Source organism: Elgaria multicarinata, chromosome 14 (assembly GCF_023053635.1).
Source record: "Elgaria multicarinata webbii isolate HBS135686 ecotype San Diego chromosome 14, rElgMul1.1.pri, whole genome shotgun sequence".
Classification (NCBI taxonomy): domain Eukaryota; kingdom Metazoa; phylum Chordata; class Lepidosauria; order Squamata; family Anguidae; genus Elgaria; species Elgaria multicarinata.
The window spans coordinates 34,179,141-34,204,279 of record NC_086184.1 but is presented as its reverse complement, the minus strand read 5'-3'; the positions used below and the strand labels follow the sequence as shown (position 1 = coordinate 34,204,279).

The following is a 25,139-nucleotide window of genomic DNA, read 5'->3' as shown; positions in this document are numbered from 1 at the left end:
GCGTTTAGGTGGAAATTAAACACAAAACTTTTGAAGTACAATAAAGTGGTAGAAAAAATGCAAAGAGAACTGACAGAGACTTGGGAAATTAATGAGAAGGGAGGAACGTCAAGGGCAGTAATTTGGGATACCATGAAGGCAGTAACAAGAGGGATAAGTATTAGAGATGTGTAATTTAAGGAGGCAACAAATAGCAGAGCAGGAACAATTGGAGGAAGAGATTAAGAAATTGGAGAAAGATTATTGGCAATTTAAAAATAAATATAAATTAATAGAAATACAAGCAAAGAAAAAAAATTAGAAAATTTAAATTTAGAGGAAGTTCAGAAAAATTTAATATATATGAAAAGGGAGTATTTTGAAAATAGCAATAGGAATTCTAGATTGCTTGCCAGACTCACACAAAAGGAAAAAGCCAGGAATGGGATAGGAATATTGAAGGATAAACAAGGGAATTATTGTCATACAATGAAGGGTAAAATAAAAAAATTTCAAGAATTTTATCAAGAATTGTATAAGGGAAAGGATACTCAAAAACAGAAGTTGGAAGCTTATATAGAAAAGTATATAAAGAAGGGAATAAAAATAGAACATAAAGAGTTAATGGAAAAGGTAATAACTCAAAGAGAAGTAGAAGAAGTAATTGAGAATCTGAAAGTGGGTAAATCACCGGGGGTAGATGGTCTAGGCTCAGACTATTATAAGGTTTTTTTTAAAAAAAAATAGTACCAAAATTATTGAAGTTGTATAATTCCATATTGGAAGGAGAAAGAACACCAGAATCATGGGAACATTCATTAATAATTTTAATACCAAAACCAGATAAAGATTTGACTGTCCCTGACTCATACAGACCTATTTCATTAATAAACCAAGATGCTTTTTTCAACTCTTTTAGCAAGGCGGTTGAATAAATTTATAGAGGAATATATAGGGGAGGCTCAATGTGGATGTGTAGCAGGTAGACAGATGCCTAATTTAGTGGGAAGAGTTTTGAATGTAATACAGGTGATAAATAAGTCTAGGGTCAAAGCGGGAATTCTGGCATTGGATATTTTCAAGGCTTTTGATTGTTTGAGCTGGCAAGCTCTAAAGATGGTTTTAAATAAAATGGGATTTGGAAATAAATTTAAAGCTATAATAGAACAGTTGTACTCTCAAAATACAGCCGCAGTGGTAGTGAATGATGGTGTGACGGATAAGATACGACTAGCCAGAGGGACAAGGCAAGGATGTCCACTCTCGCCGGTCCTATTTGTAATGGTAATGGAATTATTGGCGAATGCAATACGGGAAGATGAGGAGATTGAAGGAATAGGTAGTATGAAAAAAATTAAACTGAATATGTTTGCAGATGACACGTTGCTGACTATTAAAAATCCAATAGAAAAGATGGGGAGAATTAAACAGCAACTGAGAGAATTTGAGGATGTTACTGGGTTAAGAATAAATTGGTCCAAATCAGAAATGATGTTGTTTAACTATACTAAAAAGGAAGAGAAGGATTGGGAAGGAAAGGGAAGAGAAATGAGAGTTAAGAATCAGATTAGATATTTGGGAATAAAAATTACGCAGAAGTTAGAGAGTTTAGAGAAAGAGAATTTAAATGTGTTAAAAAAAGAGATTTTAGCAAAATTGGAAAAATATAAAAGATTAAACTTATCTTGGTTTGGAAGAATAGCATTAATAAAAATGAAGATTTTACCAAAGATTAATTTTGTGTTTAGGATGCTACCAATAAAAATTTCAGAATTAGAGATAAAAAGTTGGCAAAGTATTATAAACAATTATTGTAATGGTGATAAGAAAGCGAGGGTAAATAAAAGTAAATGGTATTTAAGTCAAAAAAAGGGAGGATTGGGTCTCCCAAATATTAAACTATATTATGTAGCTAACAGATTAAGACATATTGTGGAGGCAATTACAGGAATAGGAGAATTCGATTGGATGGAGGATAAAACTACAAGTAATATAGAGATTAATCTGGAGAATGAATTTTTTAGGGAAGGGAAAAAAATGGGTAGAAAGTATAGATAACCCGCTTTTGAGGTCTCACTGGGAAATTTGGAGTAAATATAAAGGGGAGCTGCTTCCGAGCAGCTCCCCTTTGTCACCGGTAATAATGTTAAAGAATTTCCCGGAGGAATTAAAGAGTAGATTAAGTAAAGTTTTAATAGAAAAAAATAAAATGAAATTAAGGGAATGGTTAAGAGGAATGAATACAAGAGAGGATATGGAAGAGGTTCTTAAAGATAAAAAATTAACTTGGTTAAATTATTGGCAATTAGAACAGTGGACTAAAAAGTGGGTAAGAGATAATGGAGATTGTAGAGAATTGACGAAGTTTGAGGAATTAATAGTTAAGAAAGAAAATGATAGGGAGAAAAAAACAGTGTTAAAAGGGTTGATGAGTGAAATATATAGAATACTGGTGGAGAAAGGGTTGATGGATAATTCAGGCAAAATGGTTTGGGAGACAGATTTGAATGTACAAATAGGACAACAGGGCTGGGAGGGACTATGGAAACAAAGAGCGTTGAGAAATATGTCAGTAAGAATAAAAGAGAATTATTTTAAAATTATATGGAGGTGATACCTAACTCTGGTTAGATTGAATAAGATAAATAATCAGCAGTCACCAAACTGTTGGAGAGGATGTGGGGGTAAAGGAATGTATTTACATATGTGGTGGGAATGTAACTATGTTCAAAAATTTTGGAAGATGGTGTTTTTGGAGATTGAAGAAATTATGGAAATGAAGATAGAACGAACACCAAAAGTTACATTGTTGTTGTTGTTTATTCGTTCAGTCGTTTCCGACTCTTCGTGACTTCATGGACCAGCCCACGCCAGAGCTTTCTGTCGGCTGTCGCCACCCCTAGCTCCCCCAAGGTCAAGTCTGTCCCCTCCAGAATATCATCCATCCATCTTGCCCTTGGTCGGCCCCTCTTCCTTTTGCCTTCCACTTTCCCTAGCATCAGCCTCTTCTCCGGGGTATCCTGTCTTCTCATTATGTGGCCAAAGTACTTCAGTTTTGCCTTTAATACCATTCCCTCAAGTGAGCCGTCTGGCTTTATTTCCTGGAGTATGGCCTGGTTTGATCTTCTTGCAGTCCAAGGCACTCTCAGAATTTTCCTCCAGCACCACAGTTCAAAAGCGTCTATCTTCCTTCGCTCAGCTTTCCTTATGGTCCAGCTCTCGCAGCCATAGGTTACTACGGGGAATACCATTGCTTTAACTATGCGGACCTTTGTTGTCAGTGTGGTGTCTCTGCTCTTAACTATTTTATCAAGATTTGTCATTCAAGGAATTGATAACGAATTTGCTGACTGCAGCAAGATTGATTGTAGCTAGGAACTGGAAGATTCAAGGGGAATATTCTATTGAAGAATGGTATAAAGAAGTATGGGATATAGCTATTAATGATAAATTAACAAGTAATATTAAATGGAGAAGAGGTATAGCTAAATCAAATGATTTTGAAGGAATTTGGAAACAGTTCCTAATATTTGTGTTTTCTAAAGGAAATGGGAAACCACCAGCAGAAGAAAGTATGAGATTCTGGAATCAGGAATGAGATCCCGAGGTGGGGGGTGCACTTGTAGGTTAATTTTGTTTATGTTATTTTGATAAGATATTATGTATACAATGTTTTAATATTATGTAGTATGTTGTTGTTTTTCTTTATGAGAGGATGTAATGTGTATGTTTAAGTATTGTAGAAAAATAAAATTATTTAAAAAAAAAGAAAAAAAAAAAAAAGAGATGAACTCTTGGTCTCATCCAGCATGGCACTTACGTTTTTAAGCACACTTTTTCAAAAGCATGCTAAATGTAACATATACTTTGGCCCATAGACGTCCAAATGGGAGGGGGAGGGGGACACACACATTTCGGAGAACAACTTGGCTGGAGAATGCTGAGCCAGAAGCTGTATCTGTACTGCAGAGTGATGGATGGCCATGCAATTATTCACCTAGGGATGACAACTACTGAAATCAAGATTTATCCAGAAACGTTCTTCAGGTTCTTGGGTGTGTATCTAATGCTTGGATACGCAAAAGGCTTGGCTGAGTAGCTTTCATTCAGACGGTTATCATTTACAATCAGGGTTTTCGATTATCCCCTTCAGGCTTTCTTTGGCTAAGCTCTGTTCAACTAAATTGAAAGGGTACGTGACGAAGGCACATGCCTCAGAAGACACAACTTTCAGGGAAGCAGAATGTTTCATGTCTGAGATATTAAGAACCAGTTAAATTACAGGTCATCCACTCAAAAGGAGCTTAAAAGCTAAAATTAAGGTGGAGAACTAGGAGGCTGCATCGCCAAACCTGGTTAGTTAATCAAGTGTTGTTGTTTTTAATCACTAACACGAGTGGGTCCCCCCCCCGAATTAGGTTTATGCTGCAATAATTATGCTAGCTTTTAATGTGGATGTGCAGGAGCCCTCTGTGAATAATTACTTTTCACTTTTCTTGGAATCCAGACAGACGTTTCACCCAAGCAAGATTGGGTAACAGCTTGGGGATGTGCCAAGCCGAGGGAAAAGGCGGCCACGAGACGTCTCCCAAAGGGCAGGTGGAGAGAGGCCTCCACCTACCTGCTGGCACAGGAAGCTCAGCTCTGGGGACTCAGCGCCACCTGGAACCAGCATGAGGAGAAGCGGTGTTGCTGAGGCTGCAGGCCCTGCTGGGACTTTGCTCGCCGGGCCTCTGCTGGAGGCCTTTAAAGGAGGCCCAGCGCCAGCGTTCCCCCCTCCCCACCCCGGGCTTCTGCAGTCGAGACCCAGGCTCTGGCCTGCCTTGCAAGAGTGGCCAGCGGAGGCCTCTATTGAAGATATTGGGAGTTGGCAGAGATGGCAAAACTCACAGCGATAACAAGAGATAAGCCAACAGCTATATTCATATCTGAATGGAAACCTCTGATAGAGTTTTTGCAGGAAACAAGAGAAAAATGATGCATTTGTCTGTGGATTCAGTGTATGAGATATAGTTAACTTAGAAGAAAGAAAAGAATTTGATTATTGTGTTAAATGTATCAAACAAGGAGAGAATATAAGTCAGATTTGTGATATGTAGAGAGCCAAAAATATAACTTTCCCTTTGTGTGTGTGTGTTTTCTTTCCTCTCCCCTTATTTCTTTCCCCTTGGATGTAATGTTGTTATGTGATGCTTTTATGTTATGTATATTTGTGAATTTTTTTTTAAAAAGGACTCGCAAGAGAGGCCAGCCTGGCCATCTCCCGTCCCTCTTTCTGGAGCCAGGGAAGCTGTTCTTTGAAAGAAGCCTGCGGAAAGGGCGGGCTGCTGCTGCTGCAATGCTTTTTGCTCTCCTTTGTGCTCCGTTTTTGTTTTATGTACTGCTGAGATTTTACACTGATGTGAAATTTAATATGAATAGCAGGATATAATGCTATAAATGAACTTTACCAAACTGACATCAGCTCGTACTGTAACAGTTTTTATTTTTCATTTCTTATTTGGAACACCATTCAAAATATGAGCTCTATGCAACCCGAGAGCAGCCTCGGCCCCCGCATCTAAGCTCCCAGCCGCACCCGCAGCATGCAAGAGGCTCCCTTCGACAAGCACATCCCGTTCGGAGCTGCACATCTGGATGGCAGAGGTGGGGGGAGGGGAGGCATTGTGCCCCTGCTTCGCTCTCAGGCTGTGGCTGGGCCCTCCTGATGCAGCTGCTGCTGGCCTCCGTGCAGCCAGAGAATCAGCGACAGGAAACAGCAGCCATGGGACTCCGTCCAGGTGAGATGGAGGGGCTGCCCTGGAAGTGAGGCCCTATCCCAAGCTGGAAGGAATTGTATGCATTGCTGGCTGTGAGCAACTGAACCTGCTGAAGAGGATGAGATGCCAGAGAGAGAGAGAGAGACAGACAGACAGACAGACAGACTCACTCACTCTGCGGCTCTATTTGGTGCCAGGCTTCTTAGCCATGCAGTCAACTCTCCTGTTCCTGAGCAACGAAGGCCCTGAGCCATGCAACAAAGGCTGCAGCTGGACAGAAACACACACAAACACAAGATGTCCATAGGTAATACTGTTCCTACAGCCCTGCTCCACGAGAAAGGGTGGGCCCAGATAGCCCCCACCCTCACCAGCCAGGGAGAGGCTGTGATCCACACTGGCAGGATTTCATCAGGGTTGAACTGGGCATTCAAGCCGCTTCCTGGCCCTCAGCTTATGGGGTGACCCCGGGCTCTCCTTGCAGTTGCCTGTGCCTCGGCCTGCGCATGGCGTTGGTGGGGCTTCTTGCTGTCACACGGCCACACCAGCCGCCTGTGCCAGGCCTAAGGCCTGCACCAGCTCATCGCTCAGGCCGTTCTTCAGGGTCCGCCTCACTAGAGAGAAGGGAAAACACAAGAGAGCCATGTAGTAGGAGCAAAGAAGGCCTGCTGGGGGACAGACACAGCTTCCAAAGGTCATCACCGGAGCCACCAGCGCATGGCAGCCAACCTCCCCAGGATGTGGCAGCACAGAGAAACCCCTCAACTGAGCTCAGCTCAGTCCTGCTGGGCCCACCAAGGGACACACCTGAGGAGTCCCCTTACAGAGCAGGTCTCCAGCCCTTCTTGCTGCAAAAAGGTGCTCAGAAGCACTGAGAGGCTGGCAGGGGGTAGGGAAAATGATTTGCTGAGTGGGGAGGAAAGGTGCAGCAGCTTGCATGGCTCTCAGTTCTTCCGCTGAGGAGCAAAGCCAGAATAAATTATATAAAATGCCCCACCCACCAAAGGCAACTGAAACGTTATGCATCATGTGCACCACTCATCTTGGTGCAGAATGCGTGATGTGTGGCACGGAACACGCGGTCACTGTGAAGAGGGCGACAGAAGGGGTGGGGCTTACAGGACTTCCTGTTCACGCGCGAGCGCCTGCGCTCCTTCCCGGAGCCTGGCCGCGGTGGAGTGCTCTGCGTCACTGACTTCACCAGCCGGTCCATGATCTCCTCGGAGGCATCTTCCACAGCACCAAGTGCATCGTCCGGTGGGGCAGGCAGCACGCTGGGCGGGCTGGACTTGCCAAAACCTGGAATGAAGGCCACCGTGAGACCGTGGCAGCCCCTCCCCAGCAACCTCTGGCATGCGGATACCTTTGGGGCTGGCGACCAGCCCCCCCAAAAGGTGTTTGCTCGAGACGACAATCATGGGGGCACACTTCCCTGACTGGAGGGGAGCATCCAAGGGGAGGAGTGAAAGGAAAGAGCAGAGCCAGACCTCCAGCATGGTGCACATTGAGGCCATCACCCTGGCCTGCCAAGCCCACGTCCAGGCAGCCCCACCACCACCCCGTTGGGCACTGGCATGCTCGCCCAGAAGCCACTATTCCTGGCAACCAGCATTGCAGCCCAGGAAAAAGGGGCAGTGCTTCCCACAGTCCAGAAAGGTGCTCAGTCTTCAGCCAATCTGCAGGAGAAGGTGCAAAGCAGCCACCAAAACCGCCCCTCTCTGTGCCTGCCTTGTTCCTCTCGCGGGGAGCAGGAGCCACGCAGATGGGCCGGCTCAGCCCGAGGGGCCCTGCTGCAGTGGCACCGTCTGAGCACCTGGCCCTCGTCAGAACGGCCCGCATGGACAGAACGGCCCACCATCGAGACTGGGCTCCTGCCAGCAAGATCCAAGAGTCGCTACCTCTGCTGGCCCGGGAGCGGCGGCCAGAGGGCTCTGCCAGGGGGGAGATGAGCACGCTGGTCATGACCTCGTGGCCTGAATCCTCCATCTGATCTGGGCTGGCAGAGAGCACAGCTGGGGCACAGCTGGAGCTGTCGTCAGGCTGCCTGATGGTAGCAAATCTCTCCATCTGCAAGGAGAGCAGCAGCAGTGAGGGAGTGTCTGGAAGGCGGGGCAAGTGGGCATGCCTGCTGGTCTCCTCTCTGCCCACAGAGAGAATTATGCTTCCTACACTTTTCAGCAGGGGTAGAGCCACCAAAACCAGGATGTAGGAAACTCCCTGGGACATGACTGACATTGGTGAGTCAAGCCAGATTTGGGGAGTGAGGGGTGGGGAGGGAAGGACCCTGCAGTAGCTCACCTCCGTGATCATCCTGCCACGGGTCTTGTTCCTCTCCCGACATGCTGCCCGTTTCTTCCGCTGCTGCAGGACCCGTTCTCGACACGTACGGTATTCCAGGGCAAACTCCCGCAGGGTTTGGCAGAAGGCCGTGACCTTGGCGTCCTGCACCGAGTGACTGTCATAGGCCAGGTACAGGAGGAAAGCATGGAACCTGCAGAGAAAGCAGCCAGGGAAATGAGAGGGCTCAGAAGGCCCTCTCCCAGCGGGCGCATTCCTTTTGAGCACAGCACCTTGCTCTGCCATCCAGGAATTCCCAAAGCAACCCACAGGAAAGTCTAAAAACGTGACAAGAAAATCAATCTATGAAGCTACAGATTATGAAGCTACAGTAACAGCATAATCTGTAAAAGCAGAATTAAAACAAAGGCTGGGAGGCAGGAAACGTTTTTCCCCCATGCCAAAAGGACACCAAACTCAGCACTGCATGAATCCTAGCGCTGGGTCACCACCGCTGCCGCAGAGAAGCACACACACACACCCCGGCAGTCCCAGGCTGTTCGGGTGTCTAAAGGTGGTCAAGCCAGCACTTTCAGTTGCACACATTCCCTGTCTTTGCCTCTTGCTTCTCCCACAAAGAGACGATGACGGGGGTGGCTTTAATTGAGCACTTTATTAACAACCAACCGCTCCTTCCTTCCTTCCTTCCTTGCTATCATCTGCTCTTTAAGACAAACTGAATGATTCACTGGCAAAAGGCAACTGCTGGTCAGAGCCGGGGAGCTACAGCAGGCAAGAGATGCTCCAAGTTGCACCTGCAGTTCCACCAACATATTCTGAAGTGCCGCTTCCAAGTCTTCAAAGGCAGCTCCATGTCCAGCGCAGTGCCGATATCCAAACAGGCATGGCTAGCTGTGGCCAAGCTTCCTGTGCCCAGGAACTGCAAGGGCACACCAACCGCAGCTGGAGAAAGGGGCTTCCTGCCGCGGGAGCCACATGGGGCCCCAACAAGACTCCCATTTAACTCAGGCTGGCTGGGGCTGACGGGAGGCGTAGGCCAAAACCTCTGGAGGGCCACTGGTTGCCCACCCCTGCTGCTTTAGGGGGAGTGCAATCCCATCCAGAAATGGCTGAACACCACCTCCCTAGGTACTTCCAGGTGGAGGCTCTGAGCACTAGAAATCAAAAGGCGCTGGGCACCCTATTCTGCCTCTTTCTTCTCAGCGCATTTTTTCTTGCAAGAAACAAAAGACAGAAGTGGTGGGGAAACACCAGGGGACCTCCCTTGCCACCTCACCCTCCCTGTAAAATTCTGTGTTTGAGGCAGGCGAATGCAGGATAAAAGCCTCACCTGGAAGCACCCTCTGTTTTACCTGGGCTGAGATTCCATTTATTGTTTAGAGCTGGTGTAGGCAACTTTTTTTGTTCCCGTGGGCCTATTTGGCCTTTTGAGAAAGAGTCATGAGCACCGTCACAAAATGGTGCCATGGGAGGCACAGCTAGTCACAAAGGACCACAAGGGAGGGGCGAACAGGCAGTGATAGAGATCGCCACGATTCCCTGAACTTCCTGACAGTCACCACTTATCTCTTTCCCAATGGTCATTTGCGGCTTGCTTTGTGCAAAAGGGAAAATTGCAGTGATTGAATGGAAGATTTGCACAACTTCCCCCAAATCTTCACAAATCTCCTAATCTGCACAAATTGCCTCCATAGGTAAAAAGTGGGGTTGATTCAGTCTACAGAGGAAATTTGCACAAATACAACTGGGAATTGGGAACAAGAAAAATGCGAGCACAGATTCAGCACAGGACAATGGAACAGGCTGGACACTGGCTACAGTGCAAATGGCGCAAGACTCAAAGCGAAGATGTCCAAGCGCGCACGAGAGCACATAATCGTACCTATTGTGTGGCAGTGCGAGCAGCAAATAAGGCTTACTTTGCTGCCTCCAGCGCGTCCTCAAGTAGCCGTCCGGCGGAGCACTTTCGAGTGGTCTGGGGGTTGTTAACACTCTCCACAGCGAATGGGGCCCTGGTTCCCTCAAAGGATCCGCTGTGACCTTTTTGTATCTCACTTTGAGGACAAAATCGCTTGCCTCCACAGCAAACTTGACGCCATTATTAGTGCAGTTCCAGTCGAGGTGTCTGATACCACCATCAGCCCGATTTTGTGGGATTAGTTTCAGCGGCAGCAGCCTGATGATGTTGACAAGGTGCTTGCAGCAATGCAACCGACCACGTGCCCTCTCAATCCCTGCCCCTCCTGGCTAATAAAAGCTAGCTGAGGGGGGTTGTCTGGGTGAGTCAGGGTATGGTGAATGCTTCTCCACAGGAAGGGGTGGTCCCTGCCGTCCTTAGAGAGGCGGTAGCATGACCACTCCTGAAGAAGCCCACTCTGATATTAGACAACTATTGCCCAGTTACTTAGGGAAGGTATTGGAGAGGGTCGTGGCAGAACAACTGCAGGCACTCTCGGAGGACACGGATTATCTAGACCTGTTTCAGTCTGGGTTTCAACCTGGTTATGGGACCGAAACAGCCGAGGTTGCCCTGATGGATGACCTTTATCAAAAGAGAGACAGGGGGAGTGCAACCCTGTTAATTCTGATCGATCTCTCATCAGCTTTTGATACCATCGACCATGGTATCCTCCTGGATCGACTCTGTGAGATGGGTGTTCGAGACAGTTACGGTGGTTCCAGTCCTACCTGCAGGGTCGATTTCAGAAAGCAACATTGGGTGATAATTTCTCAGTCCCTTGGCAATTAAGTTATGGGGTACCACAGGGCACCATCTTGTCTCCAATGTTGTTTAACGTTGGTCATTAGGGGATTTGGAGCAAAATGCCTTCAGTACGCTGATGACACACAGCTCTGTCTCCCTGTAACATCTGAATCAGGAGAGGCTGTGCAAGTCCCAGTTCAGTGCCTAAATTCAGTAATGGGCTGGATGAGGGCCAATAAACTGAAGCTGAATCCTGGCAAGACAGAAGCTCTGTGGGTGAGTGGTTCCCAAGTCCAGGAGACAGGCTCCTTGCCTGTTCTGGATGAGGCTGCACTCCCTCTGAAAGATCAGTTTCGTAGTTTGGGGGTACTCCTTGATCCATCATTGTCGCTGGAGAATCAAGTGGCCGCTGCAGCTCTGAGTACTTTTTACCAGCTTCAGCTGGCTCGCCAGCTACGGCCTCTTCTGGACAGGGATAGCTTGGCCACAGTGGTACCGGCATTAGTAACTTCAAGACTGGATTACTCCAACGCACTCTTTGTGGGGCTGCCCTTAAGACTGTTCTAGAAGCTGGAGCTAGTGCAGGACGCAGCAGCTTAGCAATTGTTGGGAGCTGCCTCTTTTCAGCACATAACTCCTTTGCTGAGGGAATTGCACTGACTACTGGCCAGGTTTAAGGTTTTGGTACTAGTGTAAAGCCCTAAACTTGGGACCAGAGTACCTGAGAGACTGCCTTCTCCCTTACCAACTTGCCCGATCACGGAGGTTGTCGGAGGGCATGATCCAGGTGGTTCCACATGAACAAGTGGCCTGATTAGAACCCACCAGGAGAACAGCCTTTAGCATAGGGGCCTTTTCTGTGGAACTCCCTGCCCTGGAGGTCAGGCAAGCACGAACACTAGGCTGCTTCCGGCGCCTCCTGAAAACAACTCTATTTCAAGAAACCTTCCTCAACTGACTAGCTACTAGCGGTTTTTCTTGTTCCTTTGTTTTTAAATTGAACAATTTCAATTTGCTTTTTCATTCTTCTTTCTTTTACTGTTTATACCTGCATTCACCGGTCTAGATTCTGTGTTAGATAATTGAGCGGCATATAAATATTGTAAATAATAACAATATTCATGAACATTCTCAGAGGCCGCATGCTCTCGCGCAGAGCTTCAGACGGGTCATGCTTGCATGTTTTACAAGCAATAACGAAATGCTCATCTGTCCCTGCCACCACATGATAAGCAATGCCATTGAACCCACCCTTCCCTGGGCCATCAGCAGCCTGCTTTTCAGAAGGGGAACTCTTTTTCTCTCTTCACCCCCCACCCCATTTCCCCAATCTCTTTTTCTCCTGCACTCAGGATCACACCCACAGATGGGCACTCCCTTTCACCCACCCTCCCTTCCAAGTTTGCATTTCCTAAGAATGTCTCTGAGCCCCATCATGGGGCCCAGCACTGGCATTCATGGGTCATCAAGATGGCAGCAGCTGGAGGCCTAGCTTTGCTCAGAAGTGATCCCAGCTGCCAGTAAGAAAATGGGCGAATTCCAGTCTTTCTAAGTGGGAGAAAGGCGCTGTGGCTGCAAAAACAGCAAATGCTATTTTGGGATGCATTAATAGAAGTATAGCTTCCAAATCACATGGAGTATTGGTTCCCCTGTATTCGGCACTGGTTAGGCCTCATCTTGAATATTGTGTCCAATTTTGGGCACCACATTTCAAGAATGATGCACACAACCTGGAGGGGGTTCAGAGCAGCACAATGAAGATGATCAGGGGTCTGGAAACAAAGCCCTACGAGGAAAGACTGAAAGGACTGGGCATGTTTAGCATTGAGAAGAGAAGATGGAGGGGAGACATGAGAGCACTCTTCAAATACTTGAAAGGTTGTCACACAGAGGAGGGTCAGGATCTCTTCTCTTCCTTGAATGAGTTCAAATCTCCAGGGCCCGATGAACAGCATCCTGATTTTTAATAGTTAATGGTATGTGCAGTTTGCTTGTATGTAAAAAAAAAATTTTTTTATTTGCTGGAGTAATCAAGGAGTTAGCAGAAGAACTCCCAGAACCTTTGTCTATTATCTCTGCAAAATCAGGAAGATGGGTGAGGTGCCAGACCACTGGATAGCTAACGTCCCTATCTTCAAAAAGGAGGAACCTAGGAACTACAGACCAGTCAGTCTGACATCCATCCCTGGGAAAATTCTGGAGCAGATTATAAAGAAGTCAATCTGTAAACACCTTGAAATCCATGCAGTGATTACTAGAAGCCAACATGGATTTGTCAGGAACAAATCCTGTCAGACTAATTTGATCTCATTTTTTGATCGGGTAACCTCCCTTGTGGACTGTGGCAATGCTGTGGATGTCATATATCTTGACTTCAGCAAAGCTTTTGACAAAGTACCCCATGATATTCTGATTAACAAACTAGCTAAAAGTGGGCTAGATGGAACAACTATTAGGTGGATTCACAGTTGGCTACAGAATCGGACTCAAAGAGTACTTATCAATGGAACCATCTCAAGCTGGGGAAAGGTAACGAGTGGGGTACCGCAGGGCTCAGTCCTGGGCCCAGTGCTCTTCAACATTTTTATTAATGATTTGGATGAGGAGGTGCAGGGAACCCATATCTAATTTGCAGATGACACCAAATTGGGAGGGATAGACACCCTGGAAGACAGAAACAAACTTCAAAGTGATCTTGATAGGCTGGAGTGCTGGGCTGAAAACAACAGAATGAAATTTAATAGGAGTAAATGTCAAATTCTACATCTAGGAAAAGAAACCAAATGCACAGTTACAAGATGGGGGACACTTGGCTCAGCAATACTACAAAAAAGAAGGATCTTGGAATTGTTGTAGATTGCAAGCTGAATATGAGCCAACAGTGCGATATGGCTGCAAGAAAGGCAAATGCTATTTTGGGCTGCATTAATAGAAGTATAGCTTCCAAATCACGTGAGGTACTGGTTCCTCCCTATTCGGCCCTGGTTAGGCCTCATCTAGAGTATTGCGTCCAGTTCTGGGCTCCACAATTCAAGAAGGATGCAGACAAGCTGGAGCGTGTTCAGAGGAAGGCAACCAGAATGATCAGGGGTCTGGAAACAAAGCCCTATGAAGAGAGACTGAAAGAACTGGGCATGTTTAGCCTGGAGAAGAGAAGATTGAGTGCATGATAGCACTCTTCAAATACTTAAAAGGTTGTCACACAGAGGAGGGCCAGGATCTCTTCTCGATCCTCCCAGTGTGCAGGACACGGAATAATGGGCTCAAGTTACAGGAAGCCAGATTCCAGCTGGACATCAGAAAAAACTTCCTGACTGTTAGAGCAGTACGACAATGGAATCAGTTACCTAGGGAGGTTGTGGGCTCTCCCACACTAGAGGCCTTCAAGAGGCAGCTGGGCAACCATCTGTCAGGGATGCTTTAGGGTGGATTCCTGCATTGAGCCGGGGGTTGGACTCGATGGCCTTACAGGACCCTTTCTAACTATGATTCTATGAAATAAGGAAGTCGGGCACAGAATCACACACCTGTCAATCTGAGCTGTTACCTTATTTGAAATCAAGCAGCCAGCTCAGCCTTGAGGAAAGTTCAAAGCTAAATGGGCACTTAGCTTGTTCAATTTTCAAAAACAGAGAGGGGAGGGGAGACTTCCAGTGATGATTTCAGACATTTACTATGCTCCATACAAGCAAATTGCAGCACAATTTAATGAAGGTGGAGGATGGGGTGTTGCCATGATCCGCTCCTCAACCTCTCCCATGGCCCTCATTCCTGGGACCCCCACCCTCTATCTCTCCTCTTGCCATTTTTTGGCCCATTCCCAACCGAATCATGCTAATGCTAAACCCTTTGAAAGTCTGGATCTGAACAGCATAATATGGCCACCAAATTTATTTTGCACTGGGCACCCAGACTCCTGGGAACAAAAGGTGAATTCCTGGCTATAGGGCACAAATGCAGACTTAGGATGGCGGCCAGGCTCAGCACACACACACGCAATGTAGTCCAAAGGGGCCCCATCCTGCTGCAGGACACGAACCTGTTCAAGACACGCCTGTGCACAACTTTGAGGAGGATGATCTTCTGAGTGCTGGCCTGCAGGAAGTCCACCAGTTTGCTCTTCAGTGCCGGTTTGGTGTCATGCTTCAGGATGGCCTTGAGGCTATCCCAGGATGCTTTGCAGCGTTGCTCTAACTGGAGCAGACCTTCAGCCAGCGCATCAAAGTCAACCTAAAAAGAGAGCGCAAGGCCTCAGAGCAATGCTTAGGAATGCTACTAAGGGATGCTACTAAGAGCATATGCAGAGCTGTGCTGGGCAGGCCACGGCCCGTGTAGGCCAGCATTCTGTTCCCACAGCAGCCAAACAGCTGCCTGTGAGAAACCCACAAGGAGTGCAAATGTCACCCCCAGCAACTGGCATACACTGGGCACACAGCTGCCGCTGCTACTGGGGAGAATATATAACTGTTTATGTGTTGTGTTTGGAAAAAGATGGGATGTTTGAGTTTAACCCTCGGAGCCTAAGTCTTGTGTTGATGCTACATTGTGGCTGCTGAGGGACAGATTCTGAAAGGGGAGAGAGGGACCACGGTCACTTTTAATCTTTATAGAAGAGGATTGGTTCAGTTCAGTTCAGTTCTTATTTTTCTGGGAATGATCGGACTCTGATCAGCTTGGAATTCTAGCTGGTCTGGGAGAAGGGCAGTGAACTGGGGGTTGGGGATTGCACTTGGACACACCAGGTGAGGCCCGGAGAAGAGTAAACTGAGGAGAAGGTGCACGGGCATTCCTTCCCTGTACGGAAACCATCCCCTGCTGATGAAGATCTGTAGAAGAGGAGCCAGTGGGCAAGTGATGCCAGGAGGCCGGCCTCTGTGGACCTCTGACCAGAAGGAGGTTGCAGAACCAGAGCTTAAAACCAGATAAACTGCCCAAGCAGCCAGCAGCACGACAAGTGAATGTGGCTTTTTCCTCAAGTCAAATTCCAGGTTTATGGAATTTGACTGAGATAAAAAGCCAATTAGATCAAAGTAAGGGAATCAATTAAGTATTTGGGGGTATATATAACTAAGGATGTAGGAGATTTGGGAGAGAAATTTTGAGGGGTTGAAACAAGAAGTTAAGAAAGAGATAGAGGATTTTAGGAGGTTAAAATTATCATGGTTTGGTAGAATAGCGATTATTAAAATGAAAATTTTACCAAAGATCAATTTCCTATTTAGGATGTTACCAATTAAAATGTCGGAAATAGAATTGAAGTATTGGCAAACTGTAATTAATAATTATTGCAATGGAGATAAAAAAGCAAGGGTCATCAAAAAGATATGGTATGAACCTCAAAAGATTGGAGGTTTAGGGCTCCCAAATATAAAATGGTATTATATTGCAAATCAATTAAGATATTTGATAGAGGGGATAAGAGGATCTGAAGATTTAGATTGGCTAGAGTGGGAGACGCAAGAAAGGAAGTACAAAGTGGAGAATATTTTTTAAAATAATTTTTGGGAAAAAGATATGGAGGAAATTTAGAATATTTTAGCTAAGAATATTATAGAAATTTGGGCCAAATATAAGGGAAAATTAATGCCAAAGATCTCCCCCCTAACTCCAGTAGTAATGGTGCAGAATTTCCCTGAGAACTTAAAGAAAGAGTTGGAAAAAGAATTAAGGGAAAGAGAAGTAAATAAATTAAAAGATTGGATGGAAAAGATGAATAATAAAGAGAAAATAAAGGAGATAGTAAAGGAGAGAAAAAATTTCTGGATAGAGGCGCTACAACTAGAACAATGGACAAAAAAATGGAAAAAGGAGAATTTAAAGTGCAGGGAAAGTATGGAGATTGAAAAGTTAATCATGCAAAGGGAAGAGGGAGGTGGAAAGATAGTAAGGGTATAATGAGTGCTTTATATAAGATTTTGCTGGGAATGGAAGAGCAACATGAGCATTACAAAATGATATGGGATCAAGATATGGAAAAACAGTTGAGTAGTTATGAGTGGGAAAAGATATGGAACCAACATTTATTAACGACTATGTCGGTAAGAATAAAGGAAAATTATTATAAATTGATAGGGAGGTGGTATTTAACACCAGTAAAACTACACCAAATGGATAAAAAGTATTCTGTATATTGTTGGAGAGGTTGTCAGGAAAAAGGCACTTATTTCCATATGTGGTGGACTTGTGAAGTTATTCAGAGGTTTTGGCAAATGGTTTTCAAAGAGATAAATGATATAATGGAATGGAAGGTTAAGTTAGGGCCAAGAACAGCACTGTTATCAATACATGAAGGGGTTAAATGCACACAAAATAATAAAGAATTAATAAACTATTAACTGCAGCTAGATTAATAATTGCCAGGAATTGGAAGGAACAAAGGGATTATCAAATAGAAGAATGGTACAAAGAAGTCTGAGATATAGCTATTAATGACAAACTTACGTGTAGTATTAAAATTAAGAGAGGATTATTGAAACGAAATGACTTTGATGAGGTTTGGAGTCCATTTGTTAAATTTGTACTGGAAAAAGGGAAAGGGAGTAAACCGGTGCAGGATACATTACAATTTTGGAAAGGAGAATAAGGGTCCCCGGGGGGGGGGGAGGGGCGGCGGCGGTGCACGAGATAGTTCTATATTACTTTATCTAATTTTTTAATTATATTATTGTGGTATATTATGTTGATGTAACGTGATTATTGTATGTGTAATAAAATTCAAATAAAAACTATTTTAAAAAAAGGCAATTAGAGGCTTGGATCAGCAACAGTGTGTCTCAAGTTCTTAAAAAATATAAGCATTTTTTAAAACCCCAAAGTCAAAAATGTTATTTCCTCATGTACACAATTTCCTCATGTACACAATTTCCTTTGGGCCCTGAAATATAAAAGTTTCTAAAAATAAAAATGTGTAAACGCCTCTTTTTAAGGGAAAAATGAGATGGACTGTTTTCCCATAATAGCTATCATGACTAGTAGTTATTGATCACTTCTCCAGCACTCCAAGCCAGGCGTCCCTGAAGCAAGAGAAGCCCCACCCACCCACCACCCACCACCCGGCCACACCTTGGCAGAGCGCGTGATGGCAGCAATCTCCGAGTAGAGGTCTGTTGTATCTGGGAACTTCTCCACCACATTGTGGCACAGGTGGTGTAGCAGGGTCTGCCGGTGCACTGTGTCCTTCACCTCTGAAACCTTTGCCAGGTAGCTCAGCTCAAACCCTTGGCTCTGAAAGTCAAGTCCACAATCAGCTGCAGCTCCTTCATTTGCAGAGCTGTCGGTGTGTGGAGGCAACCAGGGAAAAGGGCTTGCTGGCTTCCTTCCACCAGCTACCCCAGTCTTCTGCTCTCATGCATCCATTATCCCCTGCTCTCTGGGCATGAGCCACCATTTCTGAATGTTGCATAGGCGCGAAGTCCTACCCTCTCCACATGAAACACCCTGTAAGAAGCTGCTGTGCTTACAGACAGCAACTGCCCGCAGGGACTGTGACAGCTGCCAGTTAAGAAGCCCTCCTAGTGACAAGCATGGCTGAAAAGGAGGCTCAGCCGCCCAGACAGAGGCCATGAGGAACACTGCTAAGTCTGCATGCAGAAGGTCCTTGGTTCAGCCCCAGGCACATCAGGTGGTGCCCTTCACATGAGGAGGACTGCAACTCCCAGAATTCCCAGCCAGCATGGGCTCCATCGGGGAAGGCCGAGAAAACAGGGGATGGAAAGACCTTTCTCACACAAACCAACACTGGCCACAGTAGACATGGACAACATCCAGTTCTTTATTCGTGCACAGCACACTTTGACCCAGAACAGGAGGGCAACTTGTGTCGGACTGTAACTTCCATCATCCCCACTATGCTGACTAGGTCTGAGGTCTAACATCTGGAAGGCCACAAGTTGGCCAACCCTACGACAAAAAAAAATGGACTCGAATCCCAGATGTACGACTGGGTTTGATTGGTCACTACATGGTGAAAGAATGAGTACTCGGCACATGTTCAGAGGTATCTTTTCAGATGCTGAGACCAGGGCAAAGACCTGGCTCAAATACAGCCCCCAAGGCCTGAGCTAAAACTGCCGACCTCATCTGGTCTCGGGAAGCCCCTCCCCTCCCAGTTTCCTTCACCTGGTATCCATTCAGGAAGTTGCCCATGGCTAGCAGAGTGGCAAGGATACACTTGAACGTCTGGTTTTTGGCGAGTTGCTCCATGCCAAGTTTTAGGTCGAACAGAGGCTCTGCGATTTCCTAAATAAGAAGAAAAAAGACAACGCGCAATGCCGTCTTTTGGATGCTTCATTGATGTTTCTGCTGTTGTTGGAAAGGTTTTGTATTTTGTATTTTAATTTGTCATAGACGGCTCCGATACCTCATGACATAGAGCAGTTTATAAATGATATAAGAAAGCCATTCATGTGGGACCACCTGCCCATTGCTGCCAGGAAGGGAGGTAGGAGTTCCTGGGGAAGGTTGCCCACCACCTCCCTCACAAGCCAAAAGGAAAGGCCAGGAATCCAGGGGGCAGGCACAGCACTCCAGCCACCGCAGCAACAGCATCAGCATGAAGTGGGTGCTGCTGAGGCGCTAGCCTTGCCCAGGGGTGATTTGCTACATGAACAGCCCACTGGCAGCCCCCCTCTACCCAAGGAGGCGGCACCCTTGCTGTATGGCCGAGCGACAGCTTCCTTGCCTTTAGCAGAAAAATCCTGCCCAACTGACAGGGATGCCCAGAGCCTACCTGCTCCATAGTTTCATAGTCCATCTTGAAAGCCCACAGCTGGAGCCGGGCGCTGAGCTCCGTGATGGAGGAGAGGGCCAGGAGGAACTGCTCAGCTGACCCCAGAGGGACGTTGGGGCTGGCCAGTTGGGCTTCTTGGATCTTCTGCTTTTCTTCCTCAGTTGGAACCATGGCCAAGATTTTCTGTAATGGGGGTTGGGGGAGAGACCAGTGTGACTGAGGTTAGCCAGAAACGTGACCCTTCCCTTCCGACCCTTCATGGACACAGCCGATACGGAGGTGCTGGAAGGCTCTAGCTCTCCCCACCCACAACTCCGAGTCCGACAATGGTGCAACTGGAGGCTCTCTAAGGCTCTGTACATGTGTGTGTGTGCGTGTGCATGCGAAAGTTTACACAACGTTAATGCATCTCGTTCAGATGTGCAGAAACCCCCCTCACCTCAATCCCTTCCTTGTTAATGGCAAATTCATCGAAGTTGAGAATAGCCATCTTGATGACGTGGACAGGAGGCAACACCGTCAGGCCGATGTTGATGGCGTTGCTCCTCTTGGGATCCAAGACCACGACGAGCTTCTTTCCATCAACAACTTTCTTGGGTATGGGGGAGGAATTAAAAACAGGAGGCTGACACCATTTCTTCACCTATCCACCTATTACCTTCGGGTTCTGTCTTTGGTGGCCTACAGGGGCTTCTACAATTTGAGCTGCAAGGTCGATTCAGTTGAGAAAGGGTAGCTGCCCCAAAGCCCAGGTCCAAAGGGATTTGGACCTGGGCTTCCCCCACTCTCTTTCCACTGTGGGCTGACAACTCTGAGGACACCACAGGAAATCTGCCGGGCCAACACGAGGCACCACGTGGCATGCCCTTCCCCGCCCCCCAGCACAGCTGCGCTGCTCCCATCTCGTTCCAAAGCAGAGGAGTGGAGAGCTCTGCCCCCTGGGGCCAGGCAGTCTATAGGTCCACAGGGGCCCTCCAGGGAGCAGCTCAGTGGGGAGGGCCCGCTTTGCCTGCAGAACCCCCAGCATCCAAGTCTGCCCGCGCGCTCTGGCCGCTTGGGTGTAAGGCAGCCTCCAGCCCCTTCCTTCAGCCACGCCTGAAAGGGGGGATGATGCTCCAGCAACTGCCCCGCAGTTCGCAGATCCGCGGGGGCCTTTCTGCAAAGCTCAGGAAAGCAGGGCTGCTCCTGCTCCCAGCCAAAGGCCAGGGAGGTCCCCAAGAAGCCCGCTGCTGCGCTCGGGTGCCTACCTTGGAGCTCAGCACCTCCTTTGCCCTGGACTCAAACAGATGCTCCAGCTTGGCCGTGTCGATCTCGACTGTCTCCAGGGATGCCCACAGAGTGGCTGGCCCAAATCGTCCGCCTCTTCCTCCATCCGAGCCAGCCACGTCCTTGAGCTCCTTCCAGAAGAGCTTGGTGGTCTTCTTCGTCTTCTTCTTGGAGGGGGAGGGGGCCTCTTCCCTGGAGGAGCCCAGCATGCTGGGAGGGGGGCAGCCTGGTAGGGGGGGAGGAGGGGGGCAGCCACCAGGAGGCAGGGGAGGCGGGGGAGGAGCCACGGGCCCAGCAACACCCTCAGCCACGGGGAGAGGGATCTCCTCCAGTGGCTCCGGGTCGAGGATGTCAAAGTCCTCCTCCTCACCCAGATCGGAGAAGTCCAGATCCCGGATCTTCAGGAGCACAGGGCTGGGTTGCGGAGGGCTCCACATCGCATCAGAGCCCTTTCGGAAAGGTGTCATGTGAGCCTGCTCTAGGCTCTGCAGGCTGGCCTCAGCCTCAATGCTGAATTGGGCCTGTAACGGCCGGGCCCACATCTCGGCCTGGCCCTCAGCCCCCTTGCCAGTGCTTTGCCTGGGCCCTTCCCCTTCCTGCTTCGTCTGGCTCCGGGCCTCTGCCAGGCGCTCATCTGCGAGGCACGAAGGCAGCCCCTCCAGCCCCTCTGAGCTCTTGCTGGAGAAGAGCTCGTCCAGCACCCGTTTCTTCCCGGAAGCCAGGCCACGGCAGGGATCCGGACTGCTGCAAAGCACAAGGCTTCCAGAGACGCCGTGGGGATCAAAGGGGGCCCCCTGACCCGGCATGTCTCCTCCAGCCAAGGGAGAGCCGGCCTCCTCCCCAGCACCACTTCCGGCCTGGCCGTCTTCGCTCCATCTCCCTAAGGGGGCAGAGAGGGGGATGTGAGGTTTGGCGCTTCAGGCAGAGCCAGGGAAGAAGAGGCTCTGCAAGGCAGCCCAGGCCTTAGCCAGGGCCAGCAGGCCTCTTCGGCTCCTCGCTGCATTACCTGGGGCAATTGGCTCCGTGCCTGAAGTCGCTTCCGCAAGAGCCTCTGCTCGCCCCCTGGAGATGGCCACCATCTTCTCCTTCTGGGAGGCAGCCAGGTTTTCCAGGAAGCGGGCTCTATGAGAGAGAAGAATGCCCACAGCGCTCAGCAGCCAGGAGACGGCAGCCCGGCGCAACACCACTGCCTCCCCCTGCACACACCACAGCAGCCAATACACAGGAAGCCACGCCACACACACTGACACGCTTCCACGGCAGATCCTGTGAGGGCCAAAGCCAAAGCTCCGGACAGTTGGCCATTTCTGGAGCTGAAAGACCCGAAGCACTGTCCCCTCTCCACCCCCACCCCCACCCCCACGAATGCTCTGGCCTTTCCTCCCCAATCTCTGGCAGTTTTCATCAACATAAGATCACACCAGAACAACATTCCAACTGGCCCAGAAATAGAGTGCAGTTATCGTGTATAATGCAAATGCTAAAGTGCAAAAAAACAAAGTACAAACAAAAAAACACACACTTAGACATTTTAAACTACTTTTAAAAGTTTGAAAGACTTTAAAAGCTGAGGTAGCAATGTGCGTGGCCAGACAAGCATCTCTTGGGAGGGCATTCTAGAGCTGGGGACACCACCCCAAAAGCTCTCTGCCTTGCTGCCACCCTCCAAGCCTCAAAATGAGGGGGTCTTCATTTTGAAGCCCTCTGCCGCACCCCCAACCTCCAACCCCTTACATGCATCAGAAGGGCAGGAGTCACCCTGCAGCAGGCCGGAGACAGGCAAACGCCTCCCTGACCACCAAGTCCCCACCTCAGGAGGCCCCTGCAACAGCCAGTCCAGAGCCTTGGCAGACCCAATCCTGAACCATCCCCACCTCACCTGGGCACCCAGGTGAGGCGCCTGGCTGCTGCAATGCTCAGCCAGCTGGCTTTTTCCTCTGCCATGGAGCCGTGCCTTCCCCAGAGCACCTTTGGTCCACCGCGCCCTGCGCCCAGGAGCCTCTGCACTGCCCCCTTCATGCTCTTTCCATGCCTGCCTGTGGGTTTAGGCACCAGCGCTCATTCTTGCACTTCCTGACTGTGGGACTCAGCTGCACAGCTCCTAGACCAGCCTGGGAGGCGCTTGGCTCTCAGGCACGCTCCTCGTGGCCCTTTCCTGGCACTCATGCTGCCCTACGCTGGTGCCAGCCCACGTTTCCGGGCCAGGGCTCCATTCTGCCTTGCTTGCCCAGGTGAGATCCGCGTTGCCTTGTACCCCACCTCACCCCTACCAGTGGAGCACCTGTTAAGTCTCTTCCTGGTCTCTTTCATGCACCCCACCCCCAGGTGCTCTGGGCCTTACAGGAGCTCTGCCCTCCACCTGTGTGGCGGACTCTAAGCCCCACGGAGGACTGAGCAAGTAGAAAGTTGGGCGCTGGACTGAGATCCGAACAAGGGTCTGGAGCCAAGCCAAGCCGTTGTGCTCAGCCAGTTTCTCTGCCTGGTCTCTTTCGTGCTTTTCGTTTCCTCAGAGGAGGCAGGGGGCGCCTCGGAGAAGCCTCAGTTTAGGCACGCCATTCCCAATTCTATTTTGGCAACCAGAGGGCTTTGTGTCCAGCCAAGGCTTCGCTGGGCCTCCTTGGCCTCGCTTTGCGGCCTTTGCCCAGAGTGGGACAAAGACCTCCACAGCCTTGTCCCGGTGGGGGGGAGGATTTTGAATTTTTAACCTTGCTGCAGGTCCTCAAGTCTTCTTGACCAACCAGGAAATGAAGTCCTTTGTGAGTCTTGGGTAAACCGAACCACTTCAGTTCTATTTCCGTCTCTTTCTCCCAAAATTAATCTGATTCCTAACTCTCACGTGGCCCTTCACATCCTGCCAGCTGCCTCAGATATTTTAGAATGAAAGAATGAATGATACAGGATATAAGCCAAGTCAAAACCAGCAGCAAAGAGTAAAAATACTGCAGCACATAAAACTAAGGTAAAACCAGCAGCAAAATAAGAGAACGCTAAGATCCAAAAGCACACACACACAAACACACACATTCCTAAAATGCCTGGGAGAAGAGAATGGTCTTTGCCCGGCATCAGACGCTACAACGGGGAGGCCTTCCACCACTCCCTTGTGCCCACCCATTTGGCAGGGGAGCCTGAAGAGGGCCTCAGGCAACGCCTTACAGTCTGGGTTGGCAACCTAGTCCCAAGCCGCTTAGTTTTAACGCTTGCAGGCGCCCAAGTGCCGCCTTGCCATCCCCACGCCTTGTTTAGAAGGCGCTCCAGATGGCTGGAAGCAAACAGAGCCCAGAGAGCCCAGGGTGGGGGGGCACTGGCCGTAGTTTGGCCCAGCCAAATACTCAGCCCCGCTCTGGGGGTAAGGAAGACAGAGGCCCTCTGGCGTTGAGAAAGAGCCCCACGGCCCACAGAGTTCCCTCCCAGGCCGGATCCATCTGTGGGGCAGGCATCCAACAGTCACCCATGAGGAAGCACAGCGACGAGGGAAGGGCGAATGGCCAAGACTTGTGGGCAGAGGACAGCAGGCAACCTCCGTCGGAAGGGGGACGCACCGTGGGCCGAGGCCTTTGGCTGCACCGGAGCCTCCGCCTGCAACCTGCAGCCTGGCACGGGGCCAAAGGCCTGCCCATGGGCCATGTACTCCTGGCCCCCTCAGAAGCATGGCAGAGGCTCCGACAAGCCCCTTGCATGAGCAGCGTGGCCATGGTTCAGTGGGAGCGTCCCTGTTCAGCACGCAGAGGGGTTGGGGCATGCCCTGCATGGAACCCTGGAGCACTGCTGCAGCCGGTCACTGCGACCAGAGGGGGCTGGATGGGCCCAGGGGGGTCTGGCTCTGGACACGGGCCGCTTCCGGAGTTCTGAAGCCCACAAAGTCAGCGAAATGCCTGAGTGTGAAACGGAGCCAAGCCAAAGGCCTCCTCTGCAGCTGCAGGACCGGGTGGCGGAAACGAAGGCAGAGTGCTCTGCCAGGAAGCCTCCTTGCTCCCCAGACAAGGTCTCCAACCCTGGGCCTCCTCACCGCTGAGGAAGGGCACGCCGGTCTGTACTTACTCAAAACGCCTCAGAACAGCCTTGTCCCCAGCTACTGGGGAGCTTTCCTCTCGCCTGGGAGAAAAAGTCAGTTAGCGCCAATGGGCAAGAGGAAACGGACCCTGCATGCCCGCACGCTATGCCACGGCAATGCCAGTCCCAAAGCAAGAGGCACATGCAGCGGGGGGCAGAGAGGCAGTTCTGGGGGGGTGTCCCACAATGGTAGTCCCACAATGGTGGTCCCACATTGGTAGCCACCACATGCTCCAAGCTCCTGGAGCCCCACCCCAAAAGCCCGGGGCCCAGGCCAGCCGAGTCGGGCAGTCAGAGGAGAACTGCGGCGCCACCCAGAGGCGGAAGCCAGGCAAGCCTCCGCTGGCTAAAC

The 25,139-nt window shown here is 49.0% G+C and overlaps 1 protein-coding gene across 2 annotated transcripts in view; it reads right to left on the bottom strand.

Annotated features, from left to right (window-relative positions):
- Nucleotides 1–5,446: 5,446 nt before the first annotated feature.
- FHOD1 (formin homology 2 domain containing 1) overlaps nt 5,447–25,139 on the bottom strand; it is a 62,846-nt gene continuing 43,153 nt past the window's right edge. Inside the window, exons 13-24 of one of the 2 annotated variants that reach the window (XM_063141522.1) lie at nt 24,776–24,829; nt 21,741–21,856; nt 20,716–21,614; nt 19,908–20,060; nt 19,469–19,651; nt 18,859–18,978; nt 17,803–17,964; nt 14,780–14,970; nt 8,037–8,229; nt 7,637–7,805; nt 6,858–7,037; nt 5,447–6,352 (exon numbers count right to left, since the gene is read on the bottom strand). In XM_063141522.1, the coding sequence (XP_062997592.1) occupies nt 6,270–6,352; nt 6,858–7,037; nt 7,637–7,805; nt 8,037–8,229; nt 14,780–14,970; nt 17,803–17,964; nt 18,859–18,978; nt 19,469–19,651; nt 19,908–20,060; nt 20,716–21,614; nt 21,741–21,856; nt 24,776–24,829 (2,503 nt within the window). In that variant the 3' untranslated portion in view covers nt 5,447–6,269. The remainder of the gene's footprint in view (nt 6,353–6,857; nt 7,038–7,636; nt 7,806–8,036; nt 8,230–14,779; nt 14,971–17,802; nt 17,965–18,858; nt 18,979–19,468; nt 19,652–19,907; nt 20,061–20,715; nt 21,615–21,740; nt 21,857–24,775; nt 24,830–25,139) is intronic. The other variant, XM_063141523.1, reaches the window with a different exon arrangement.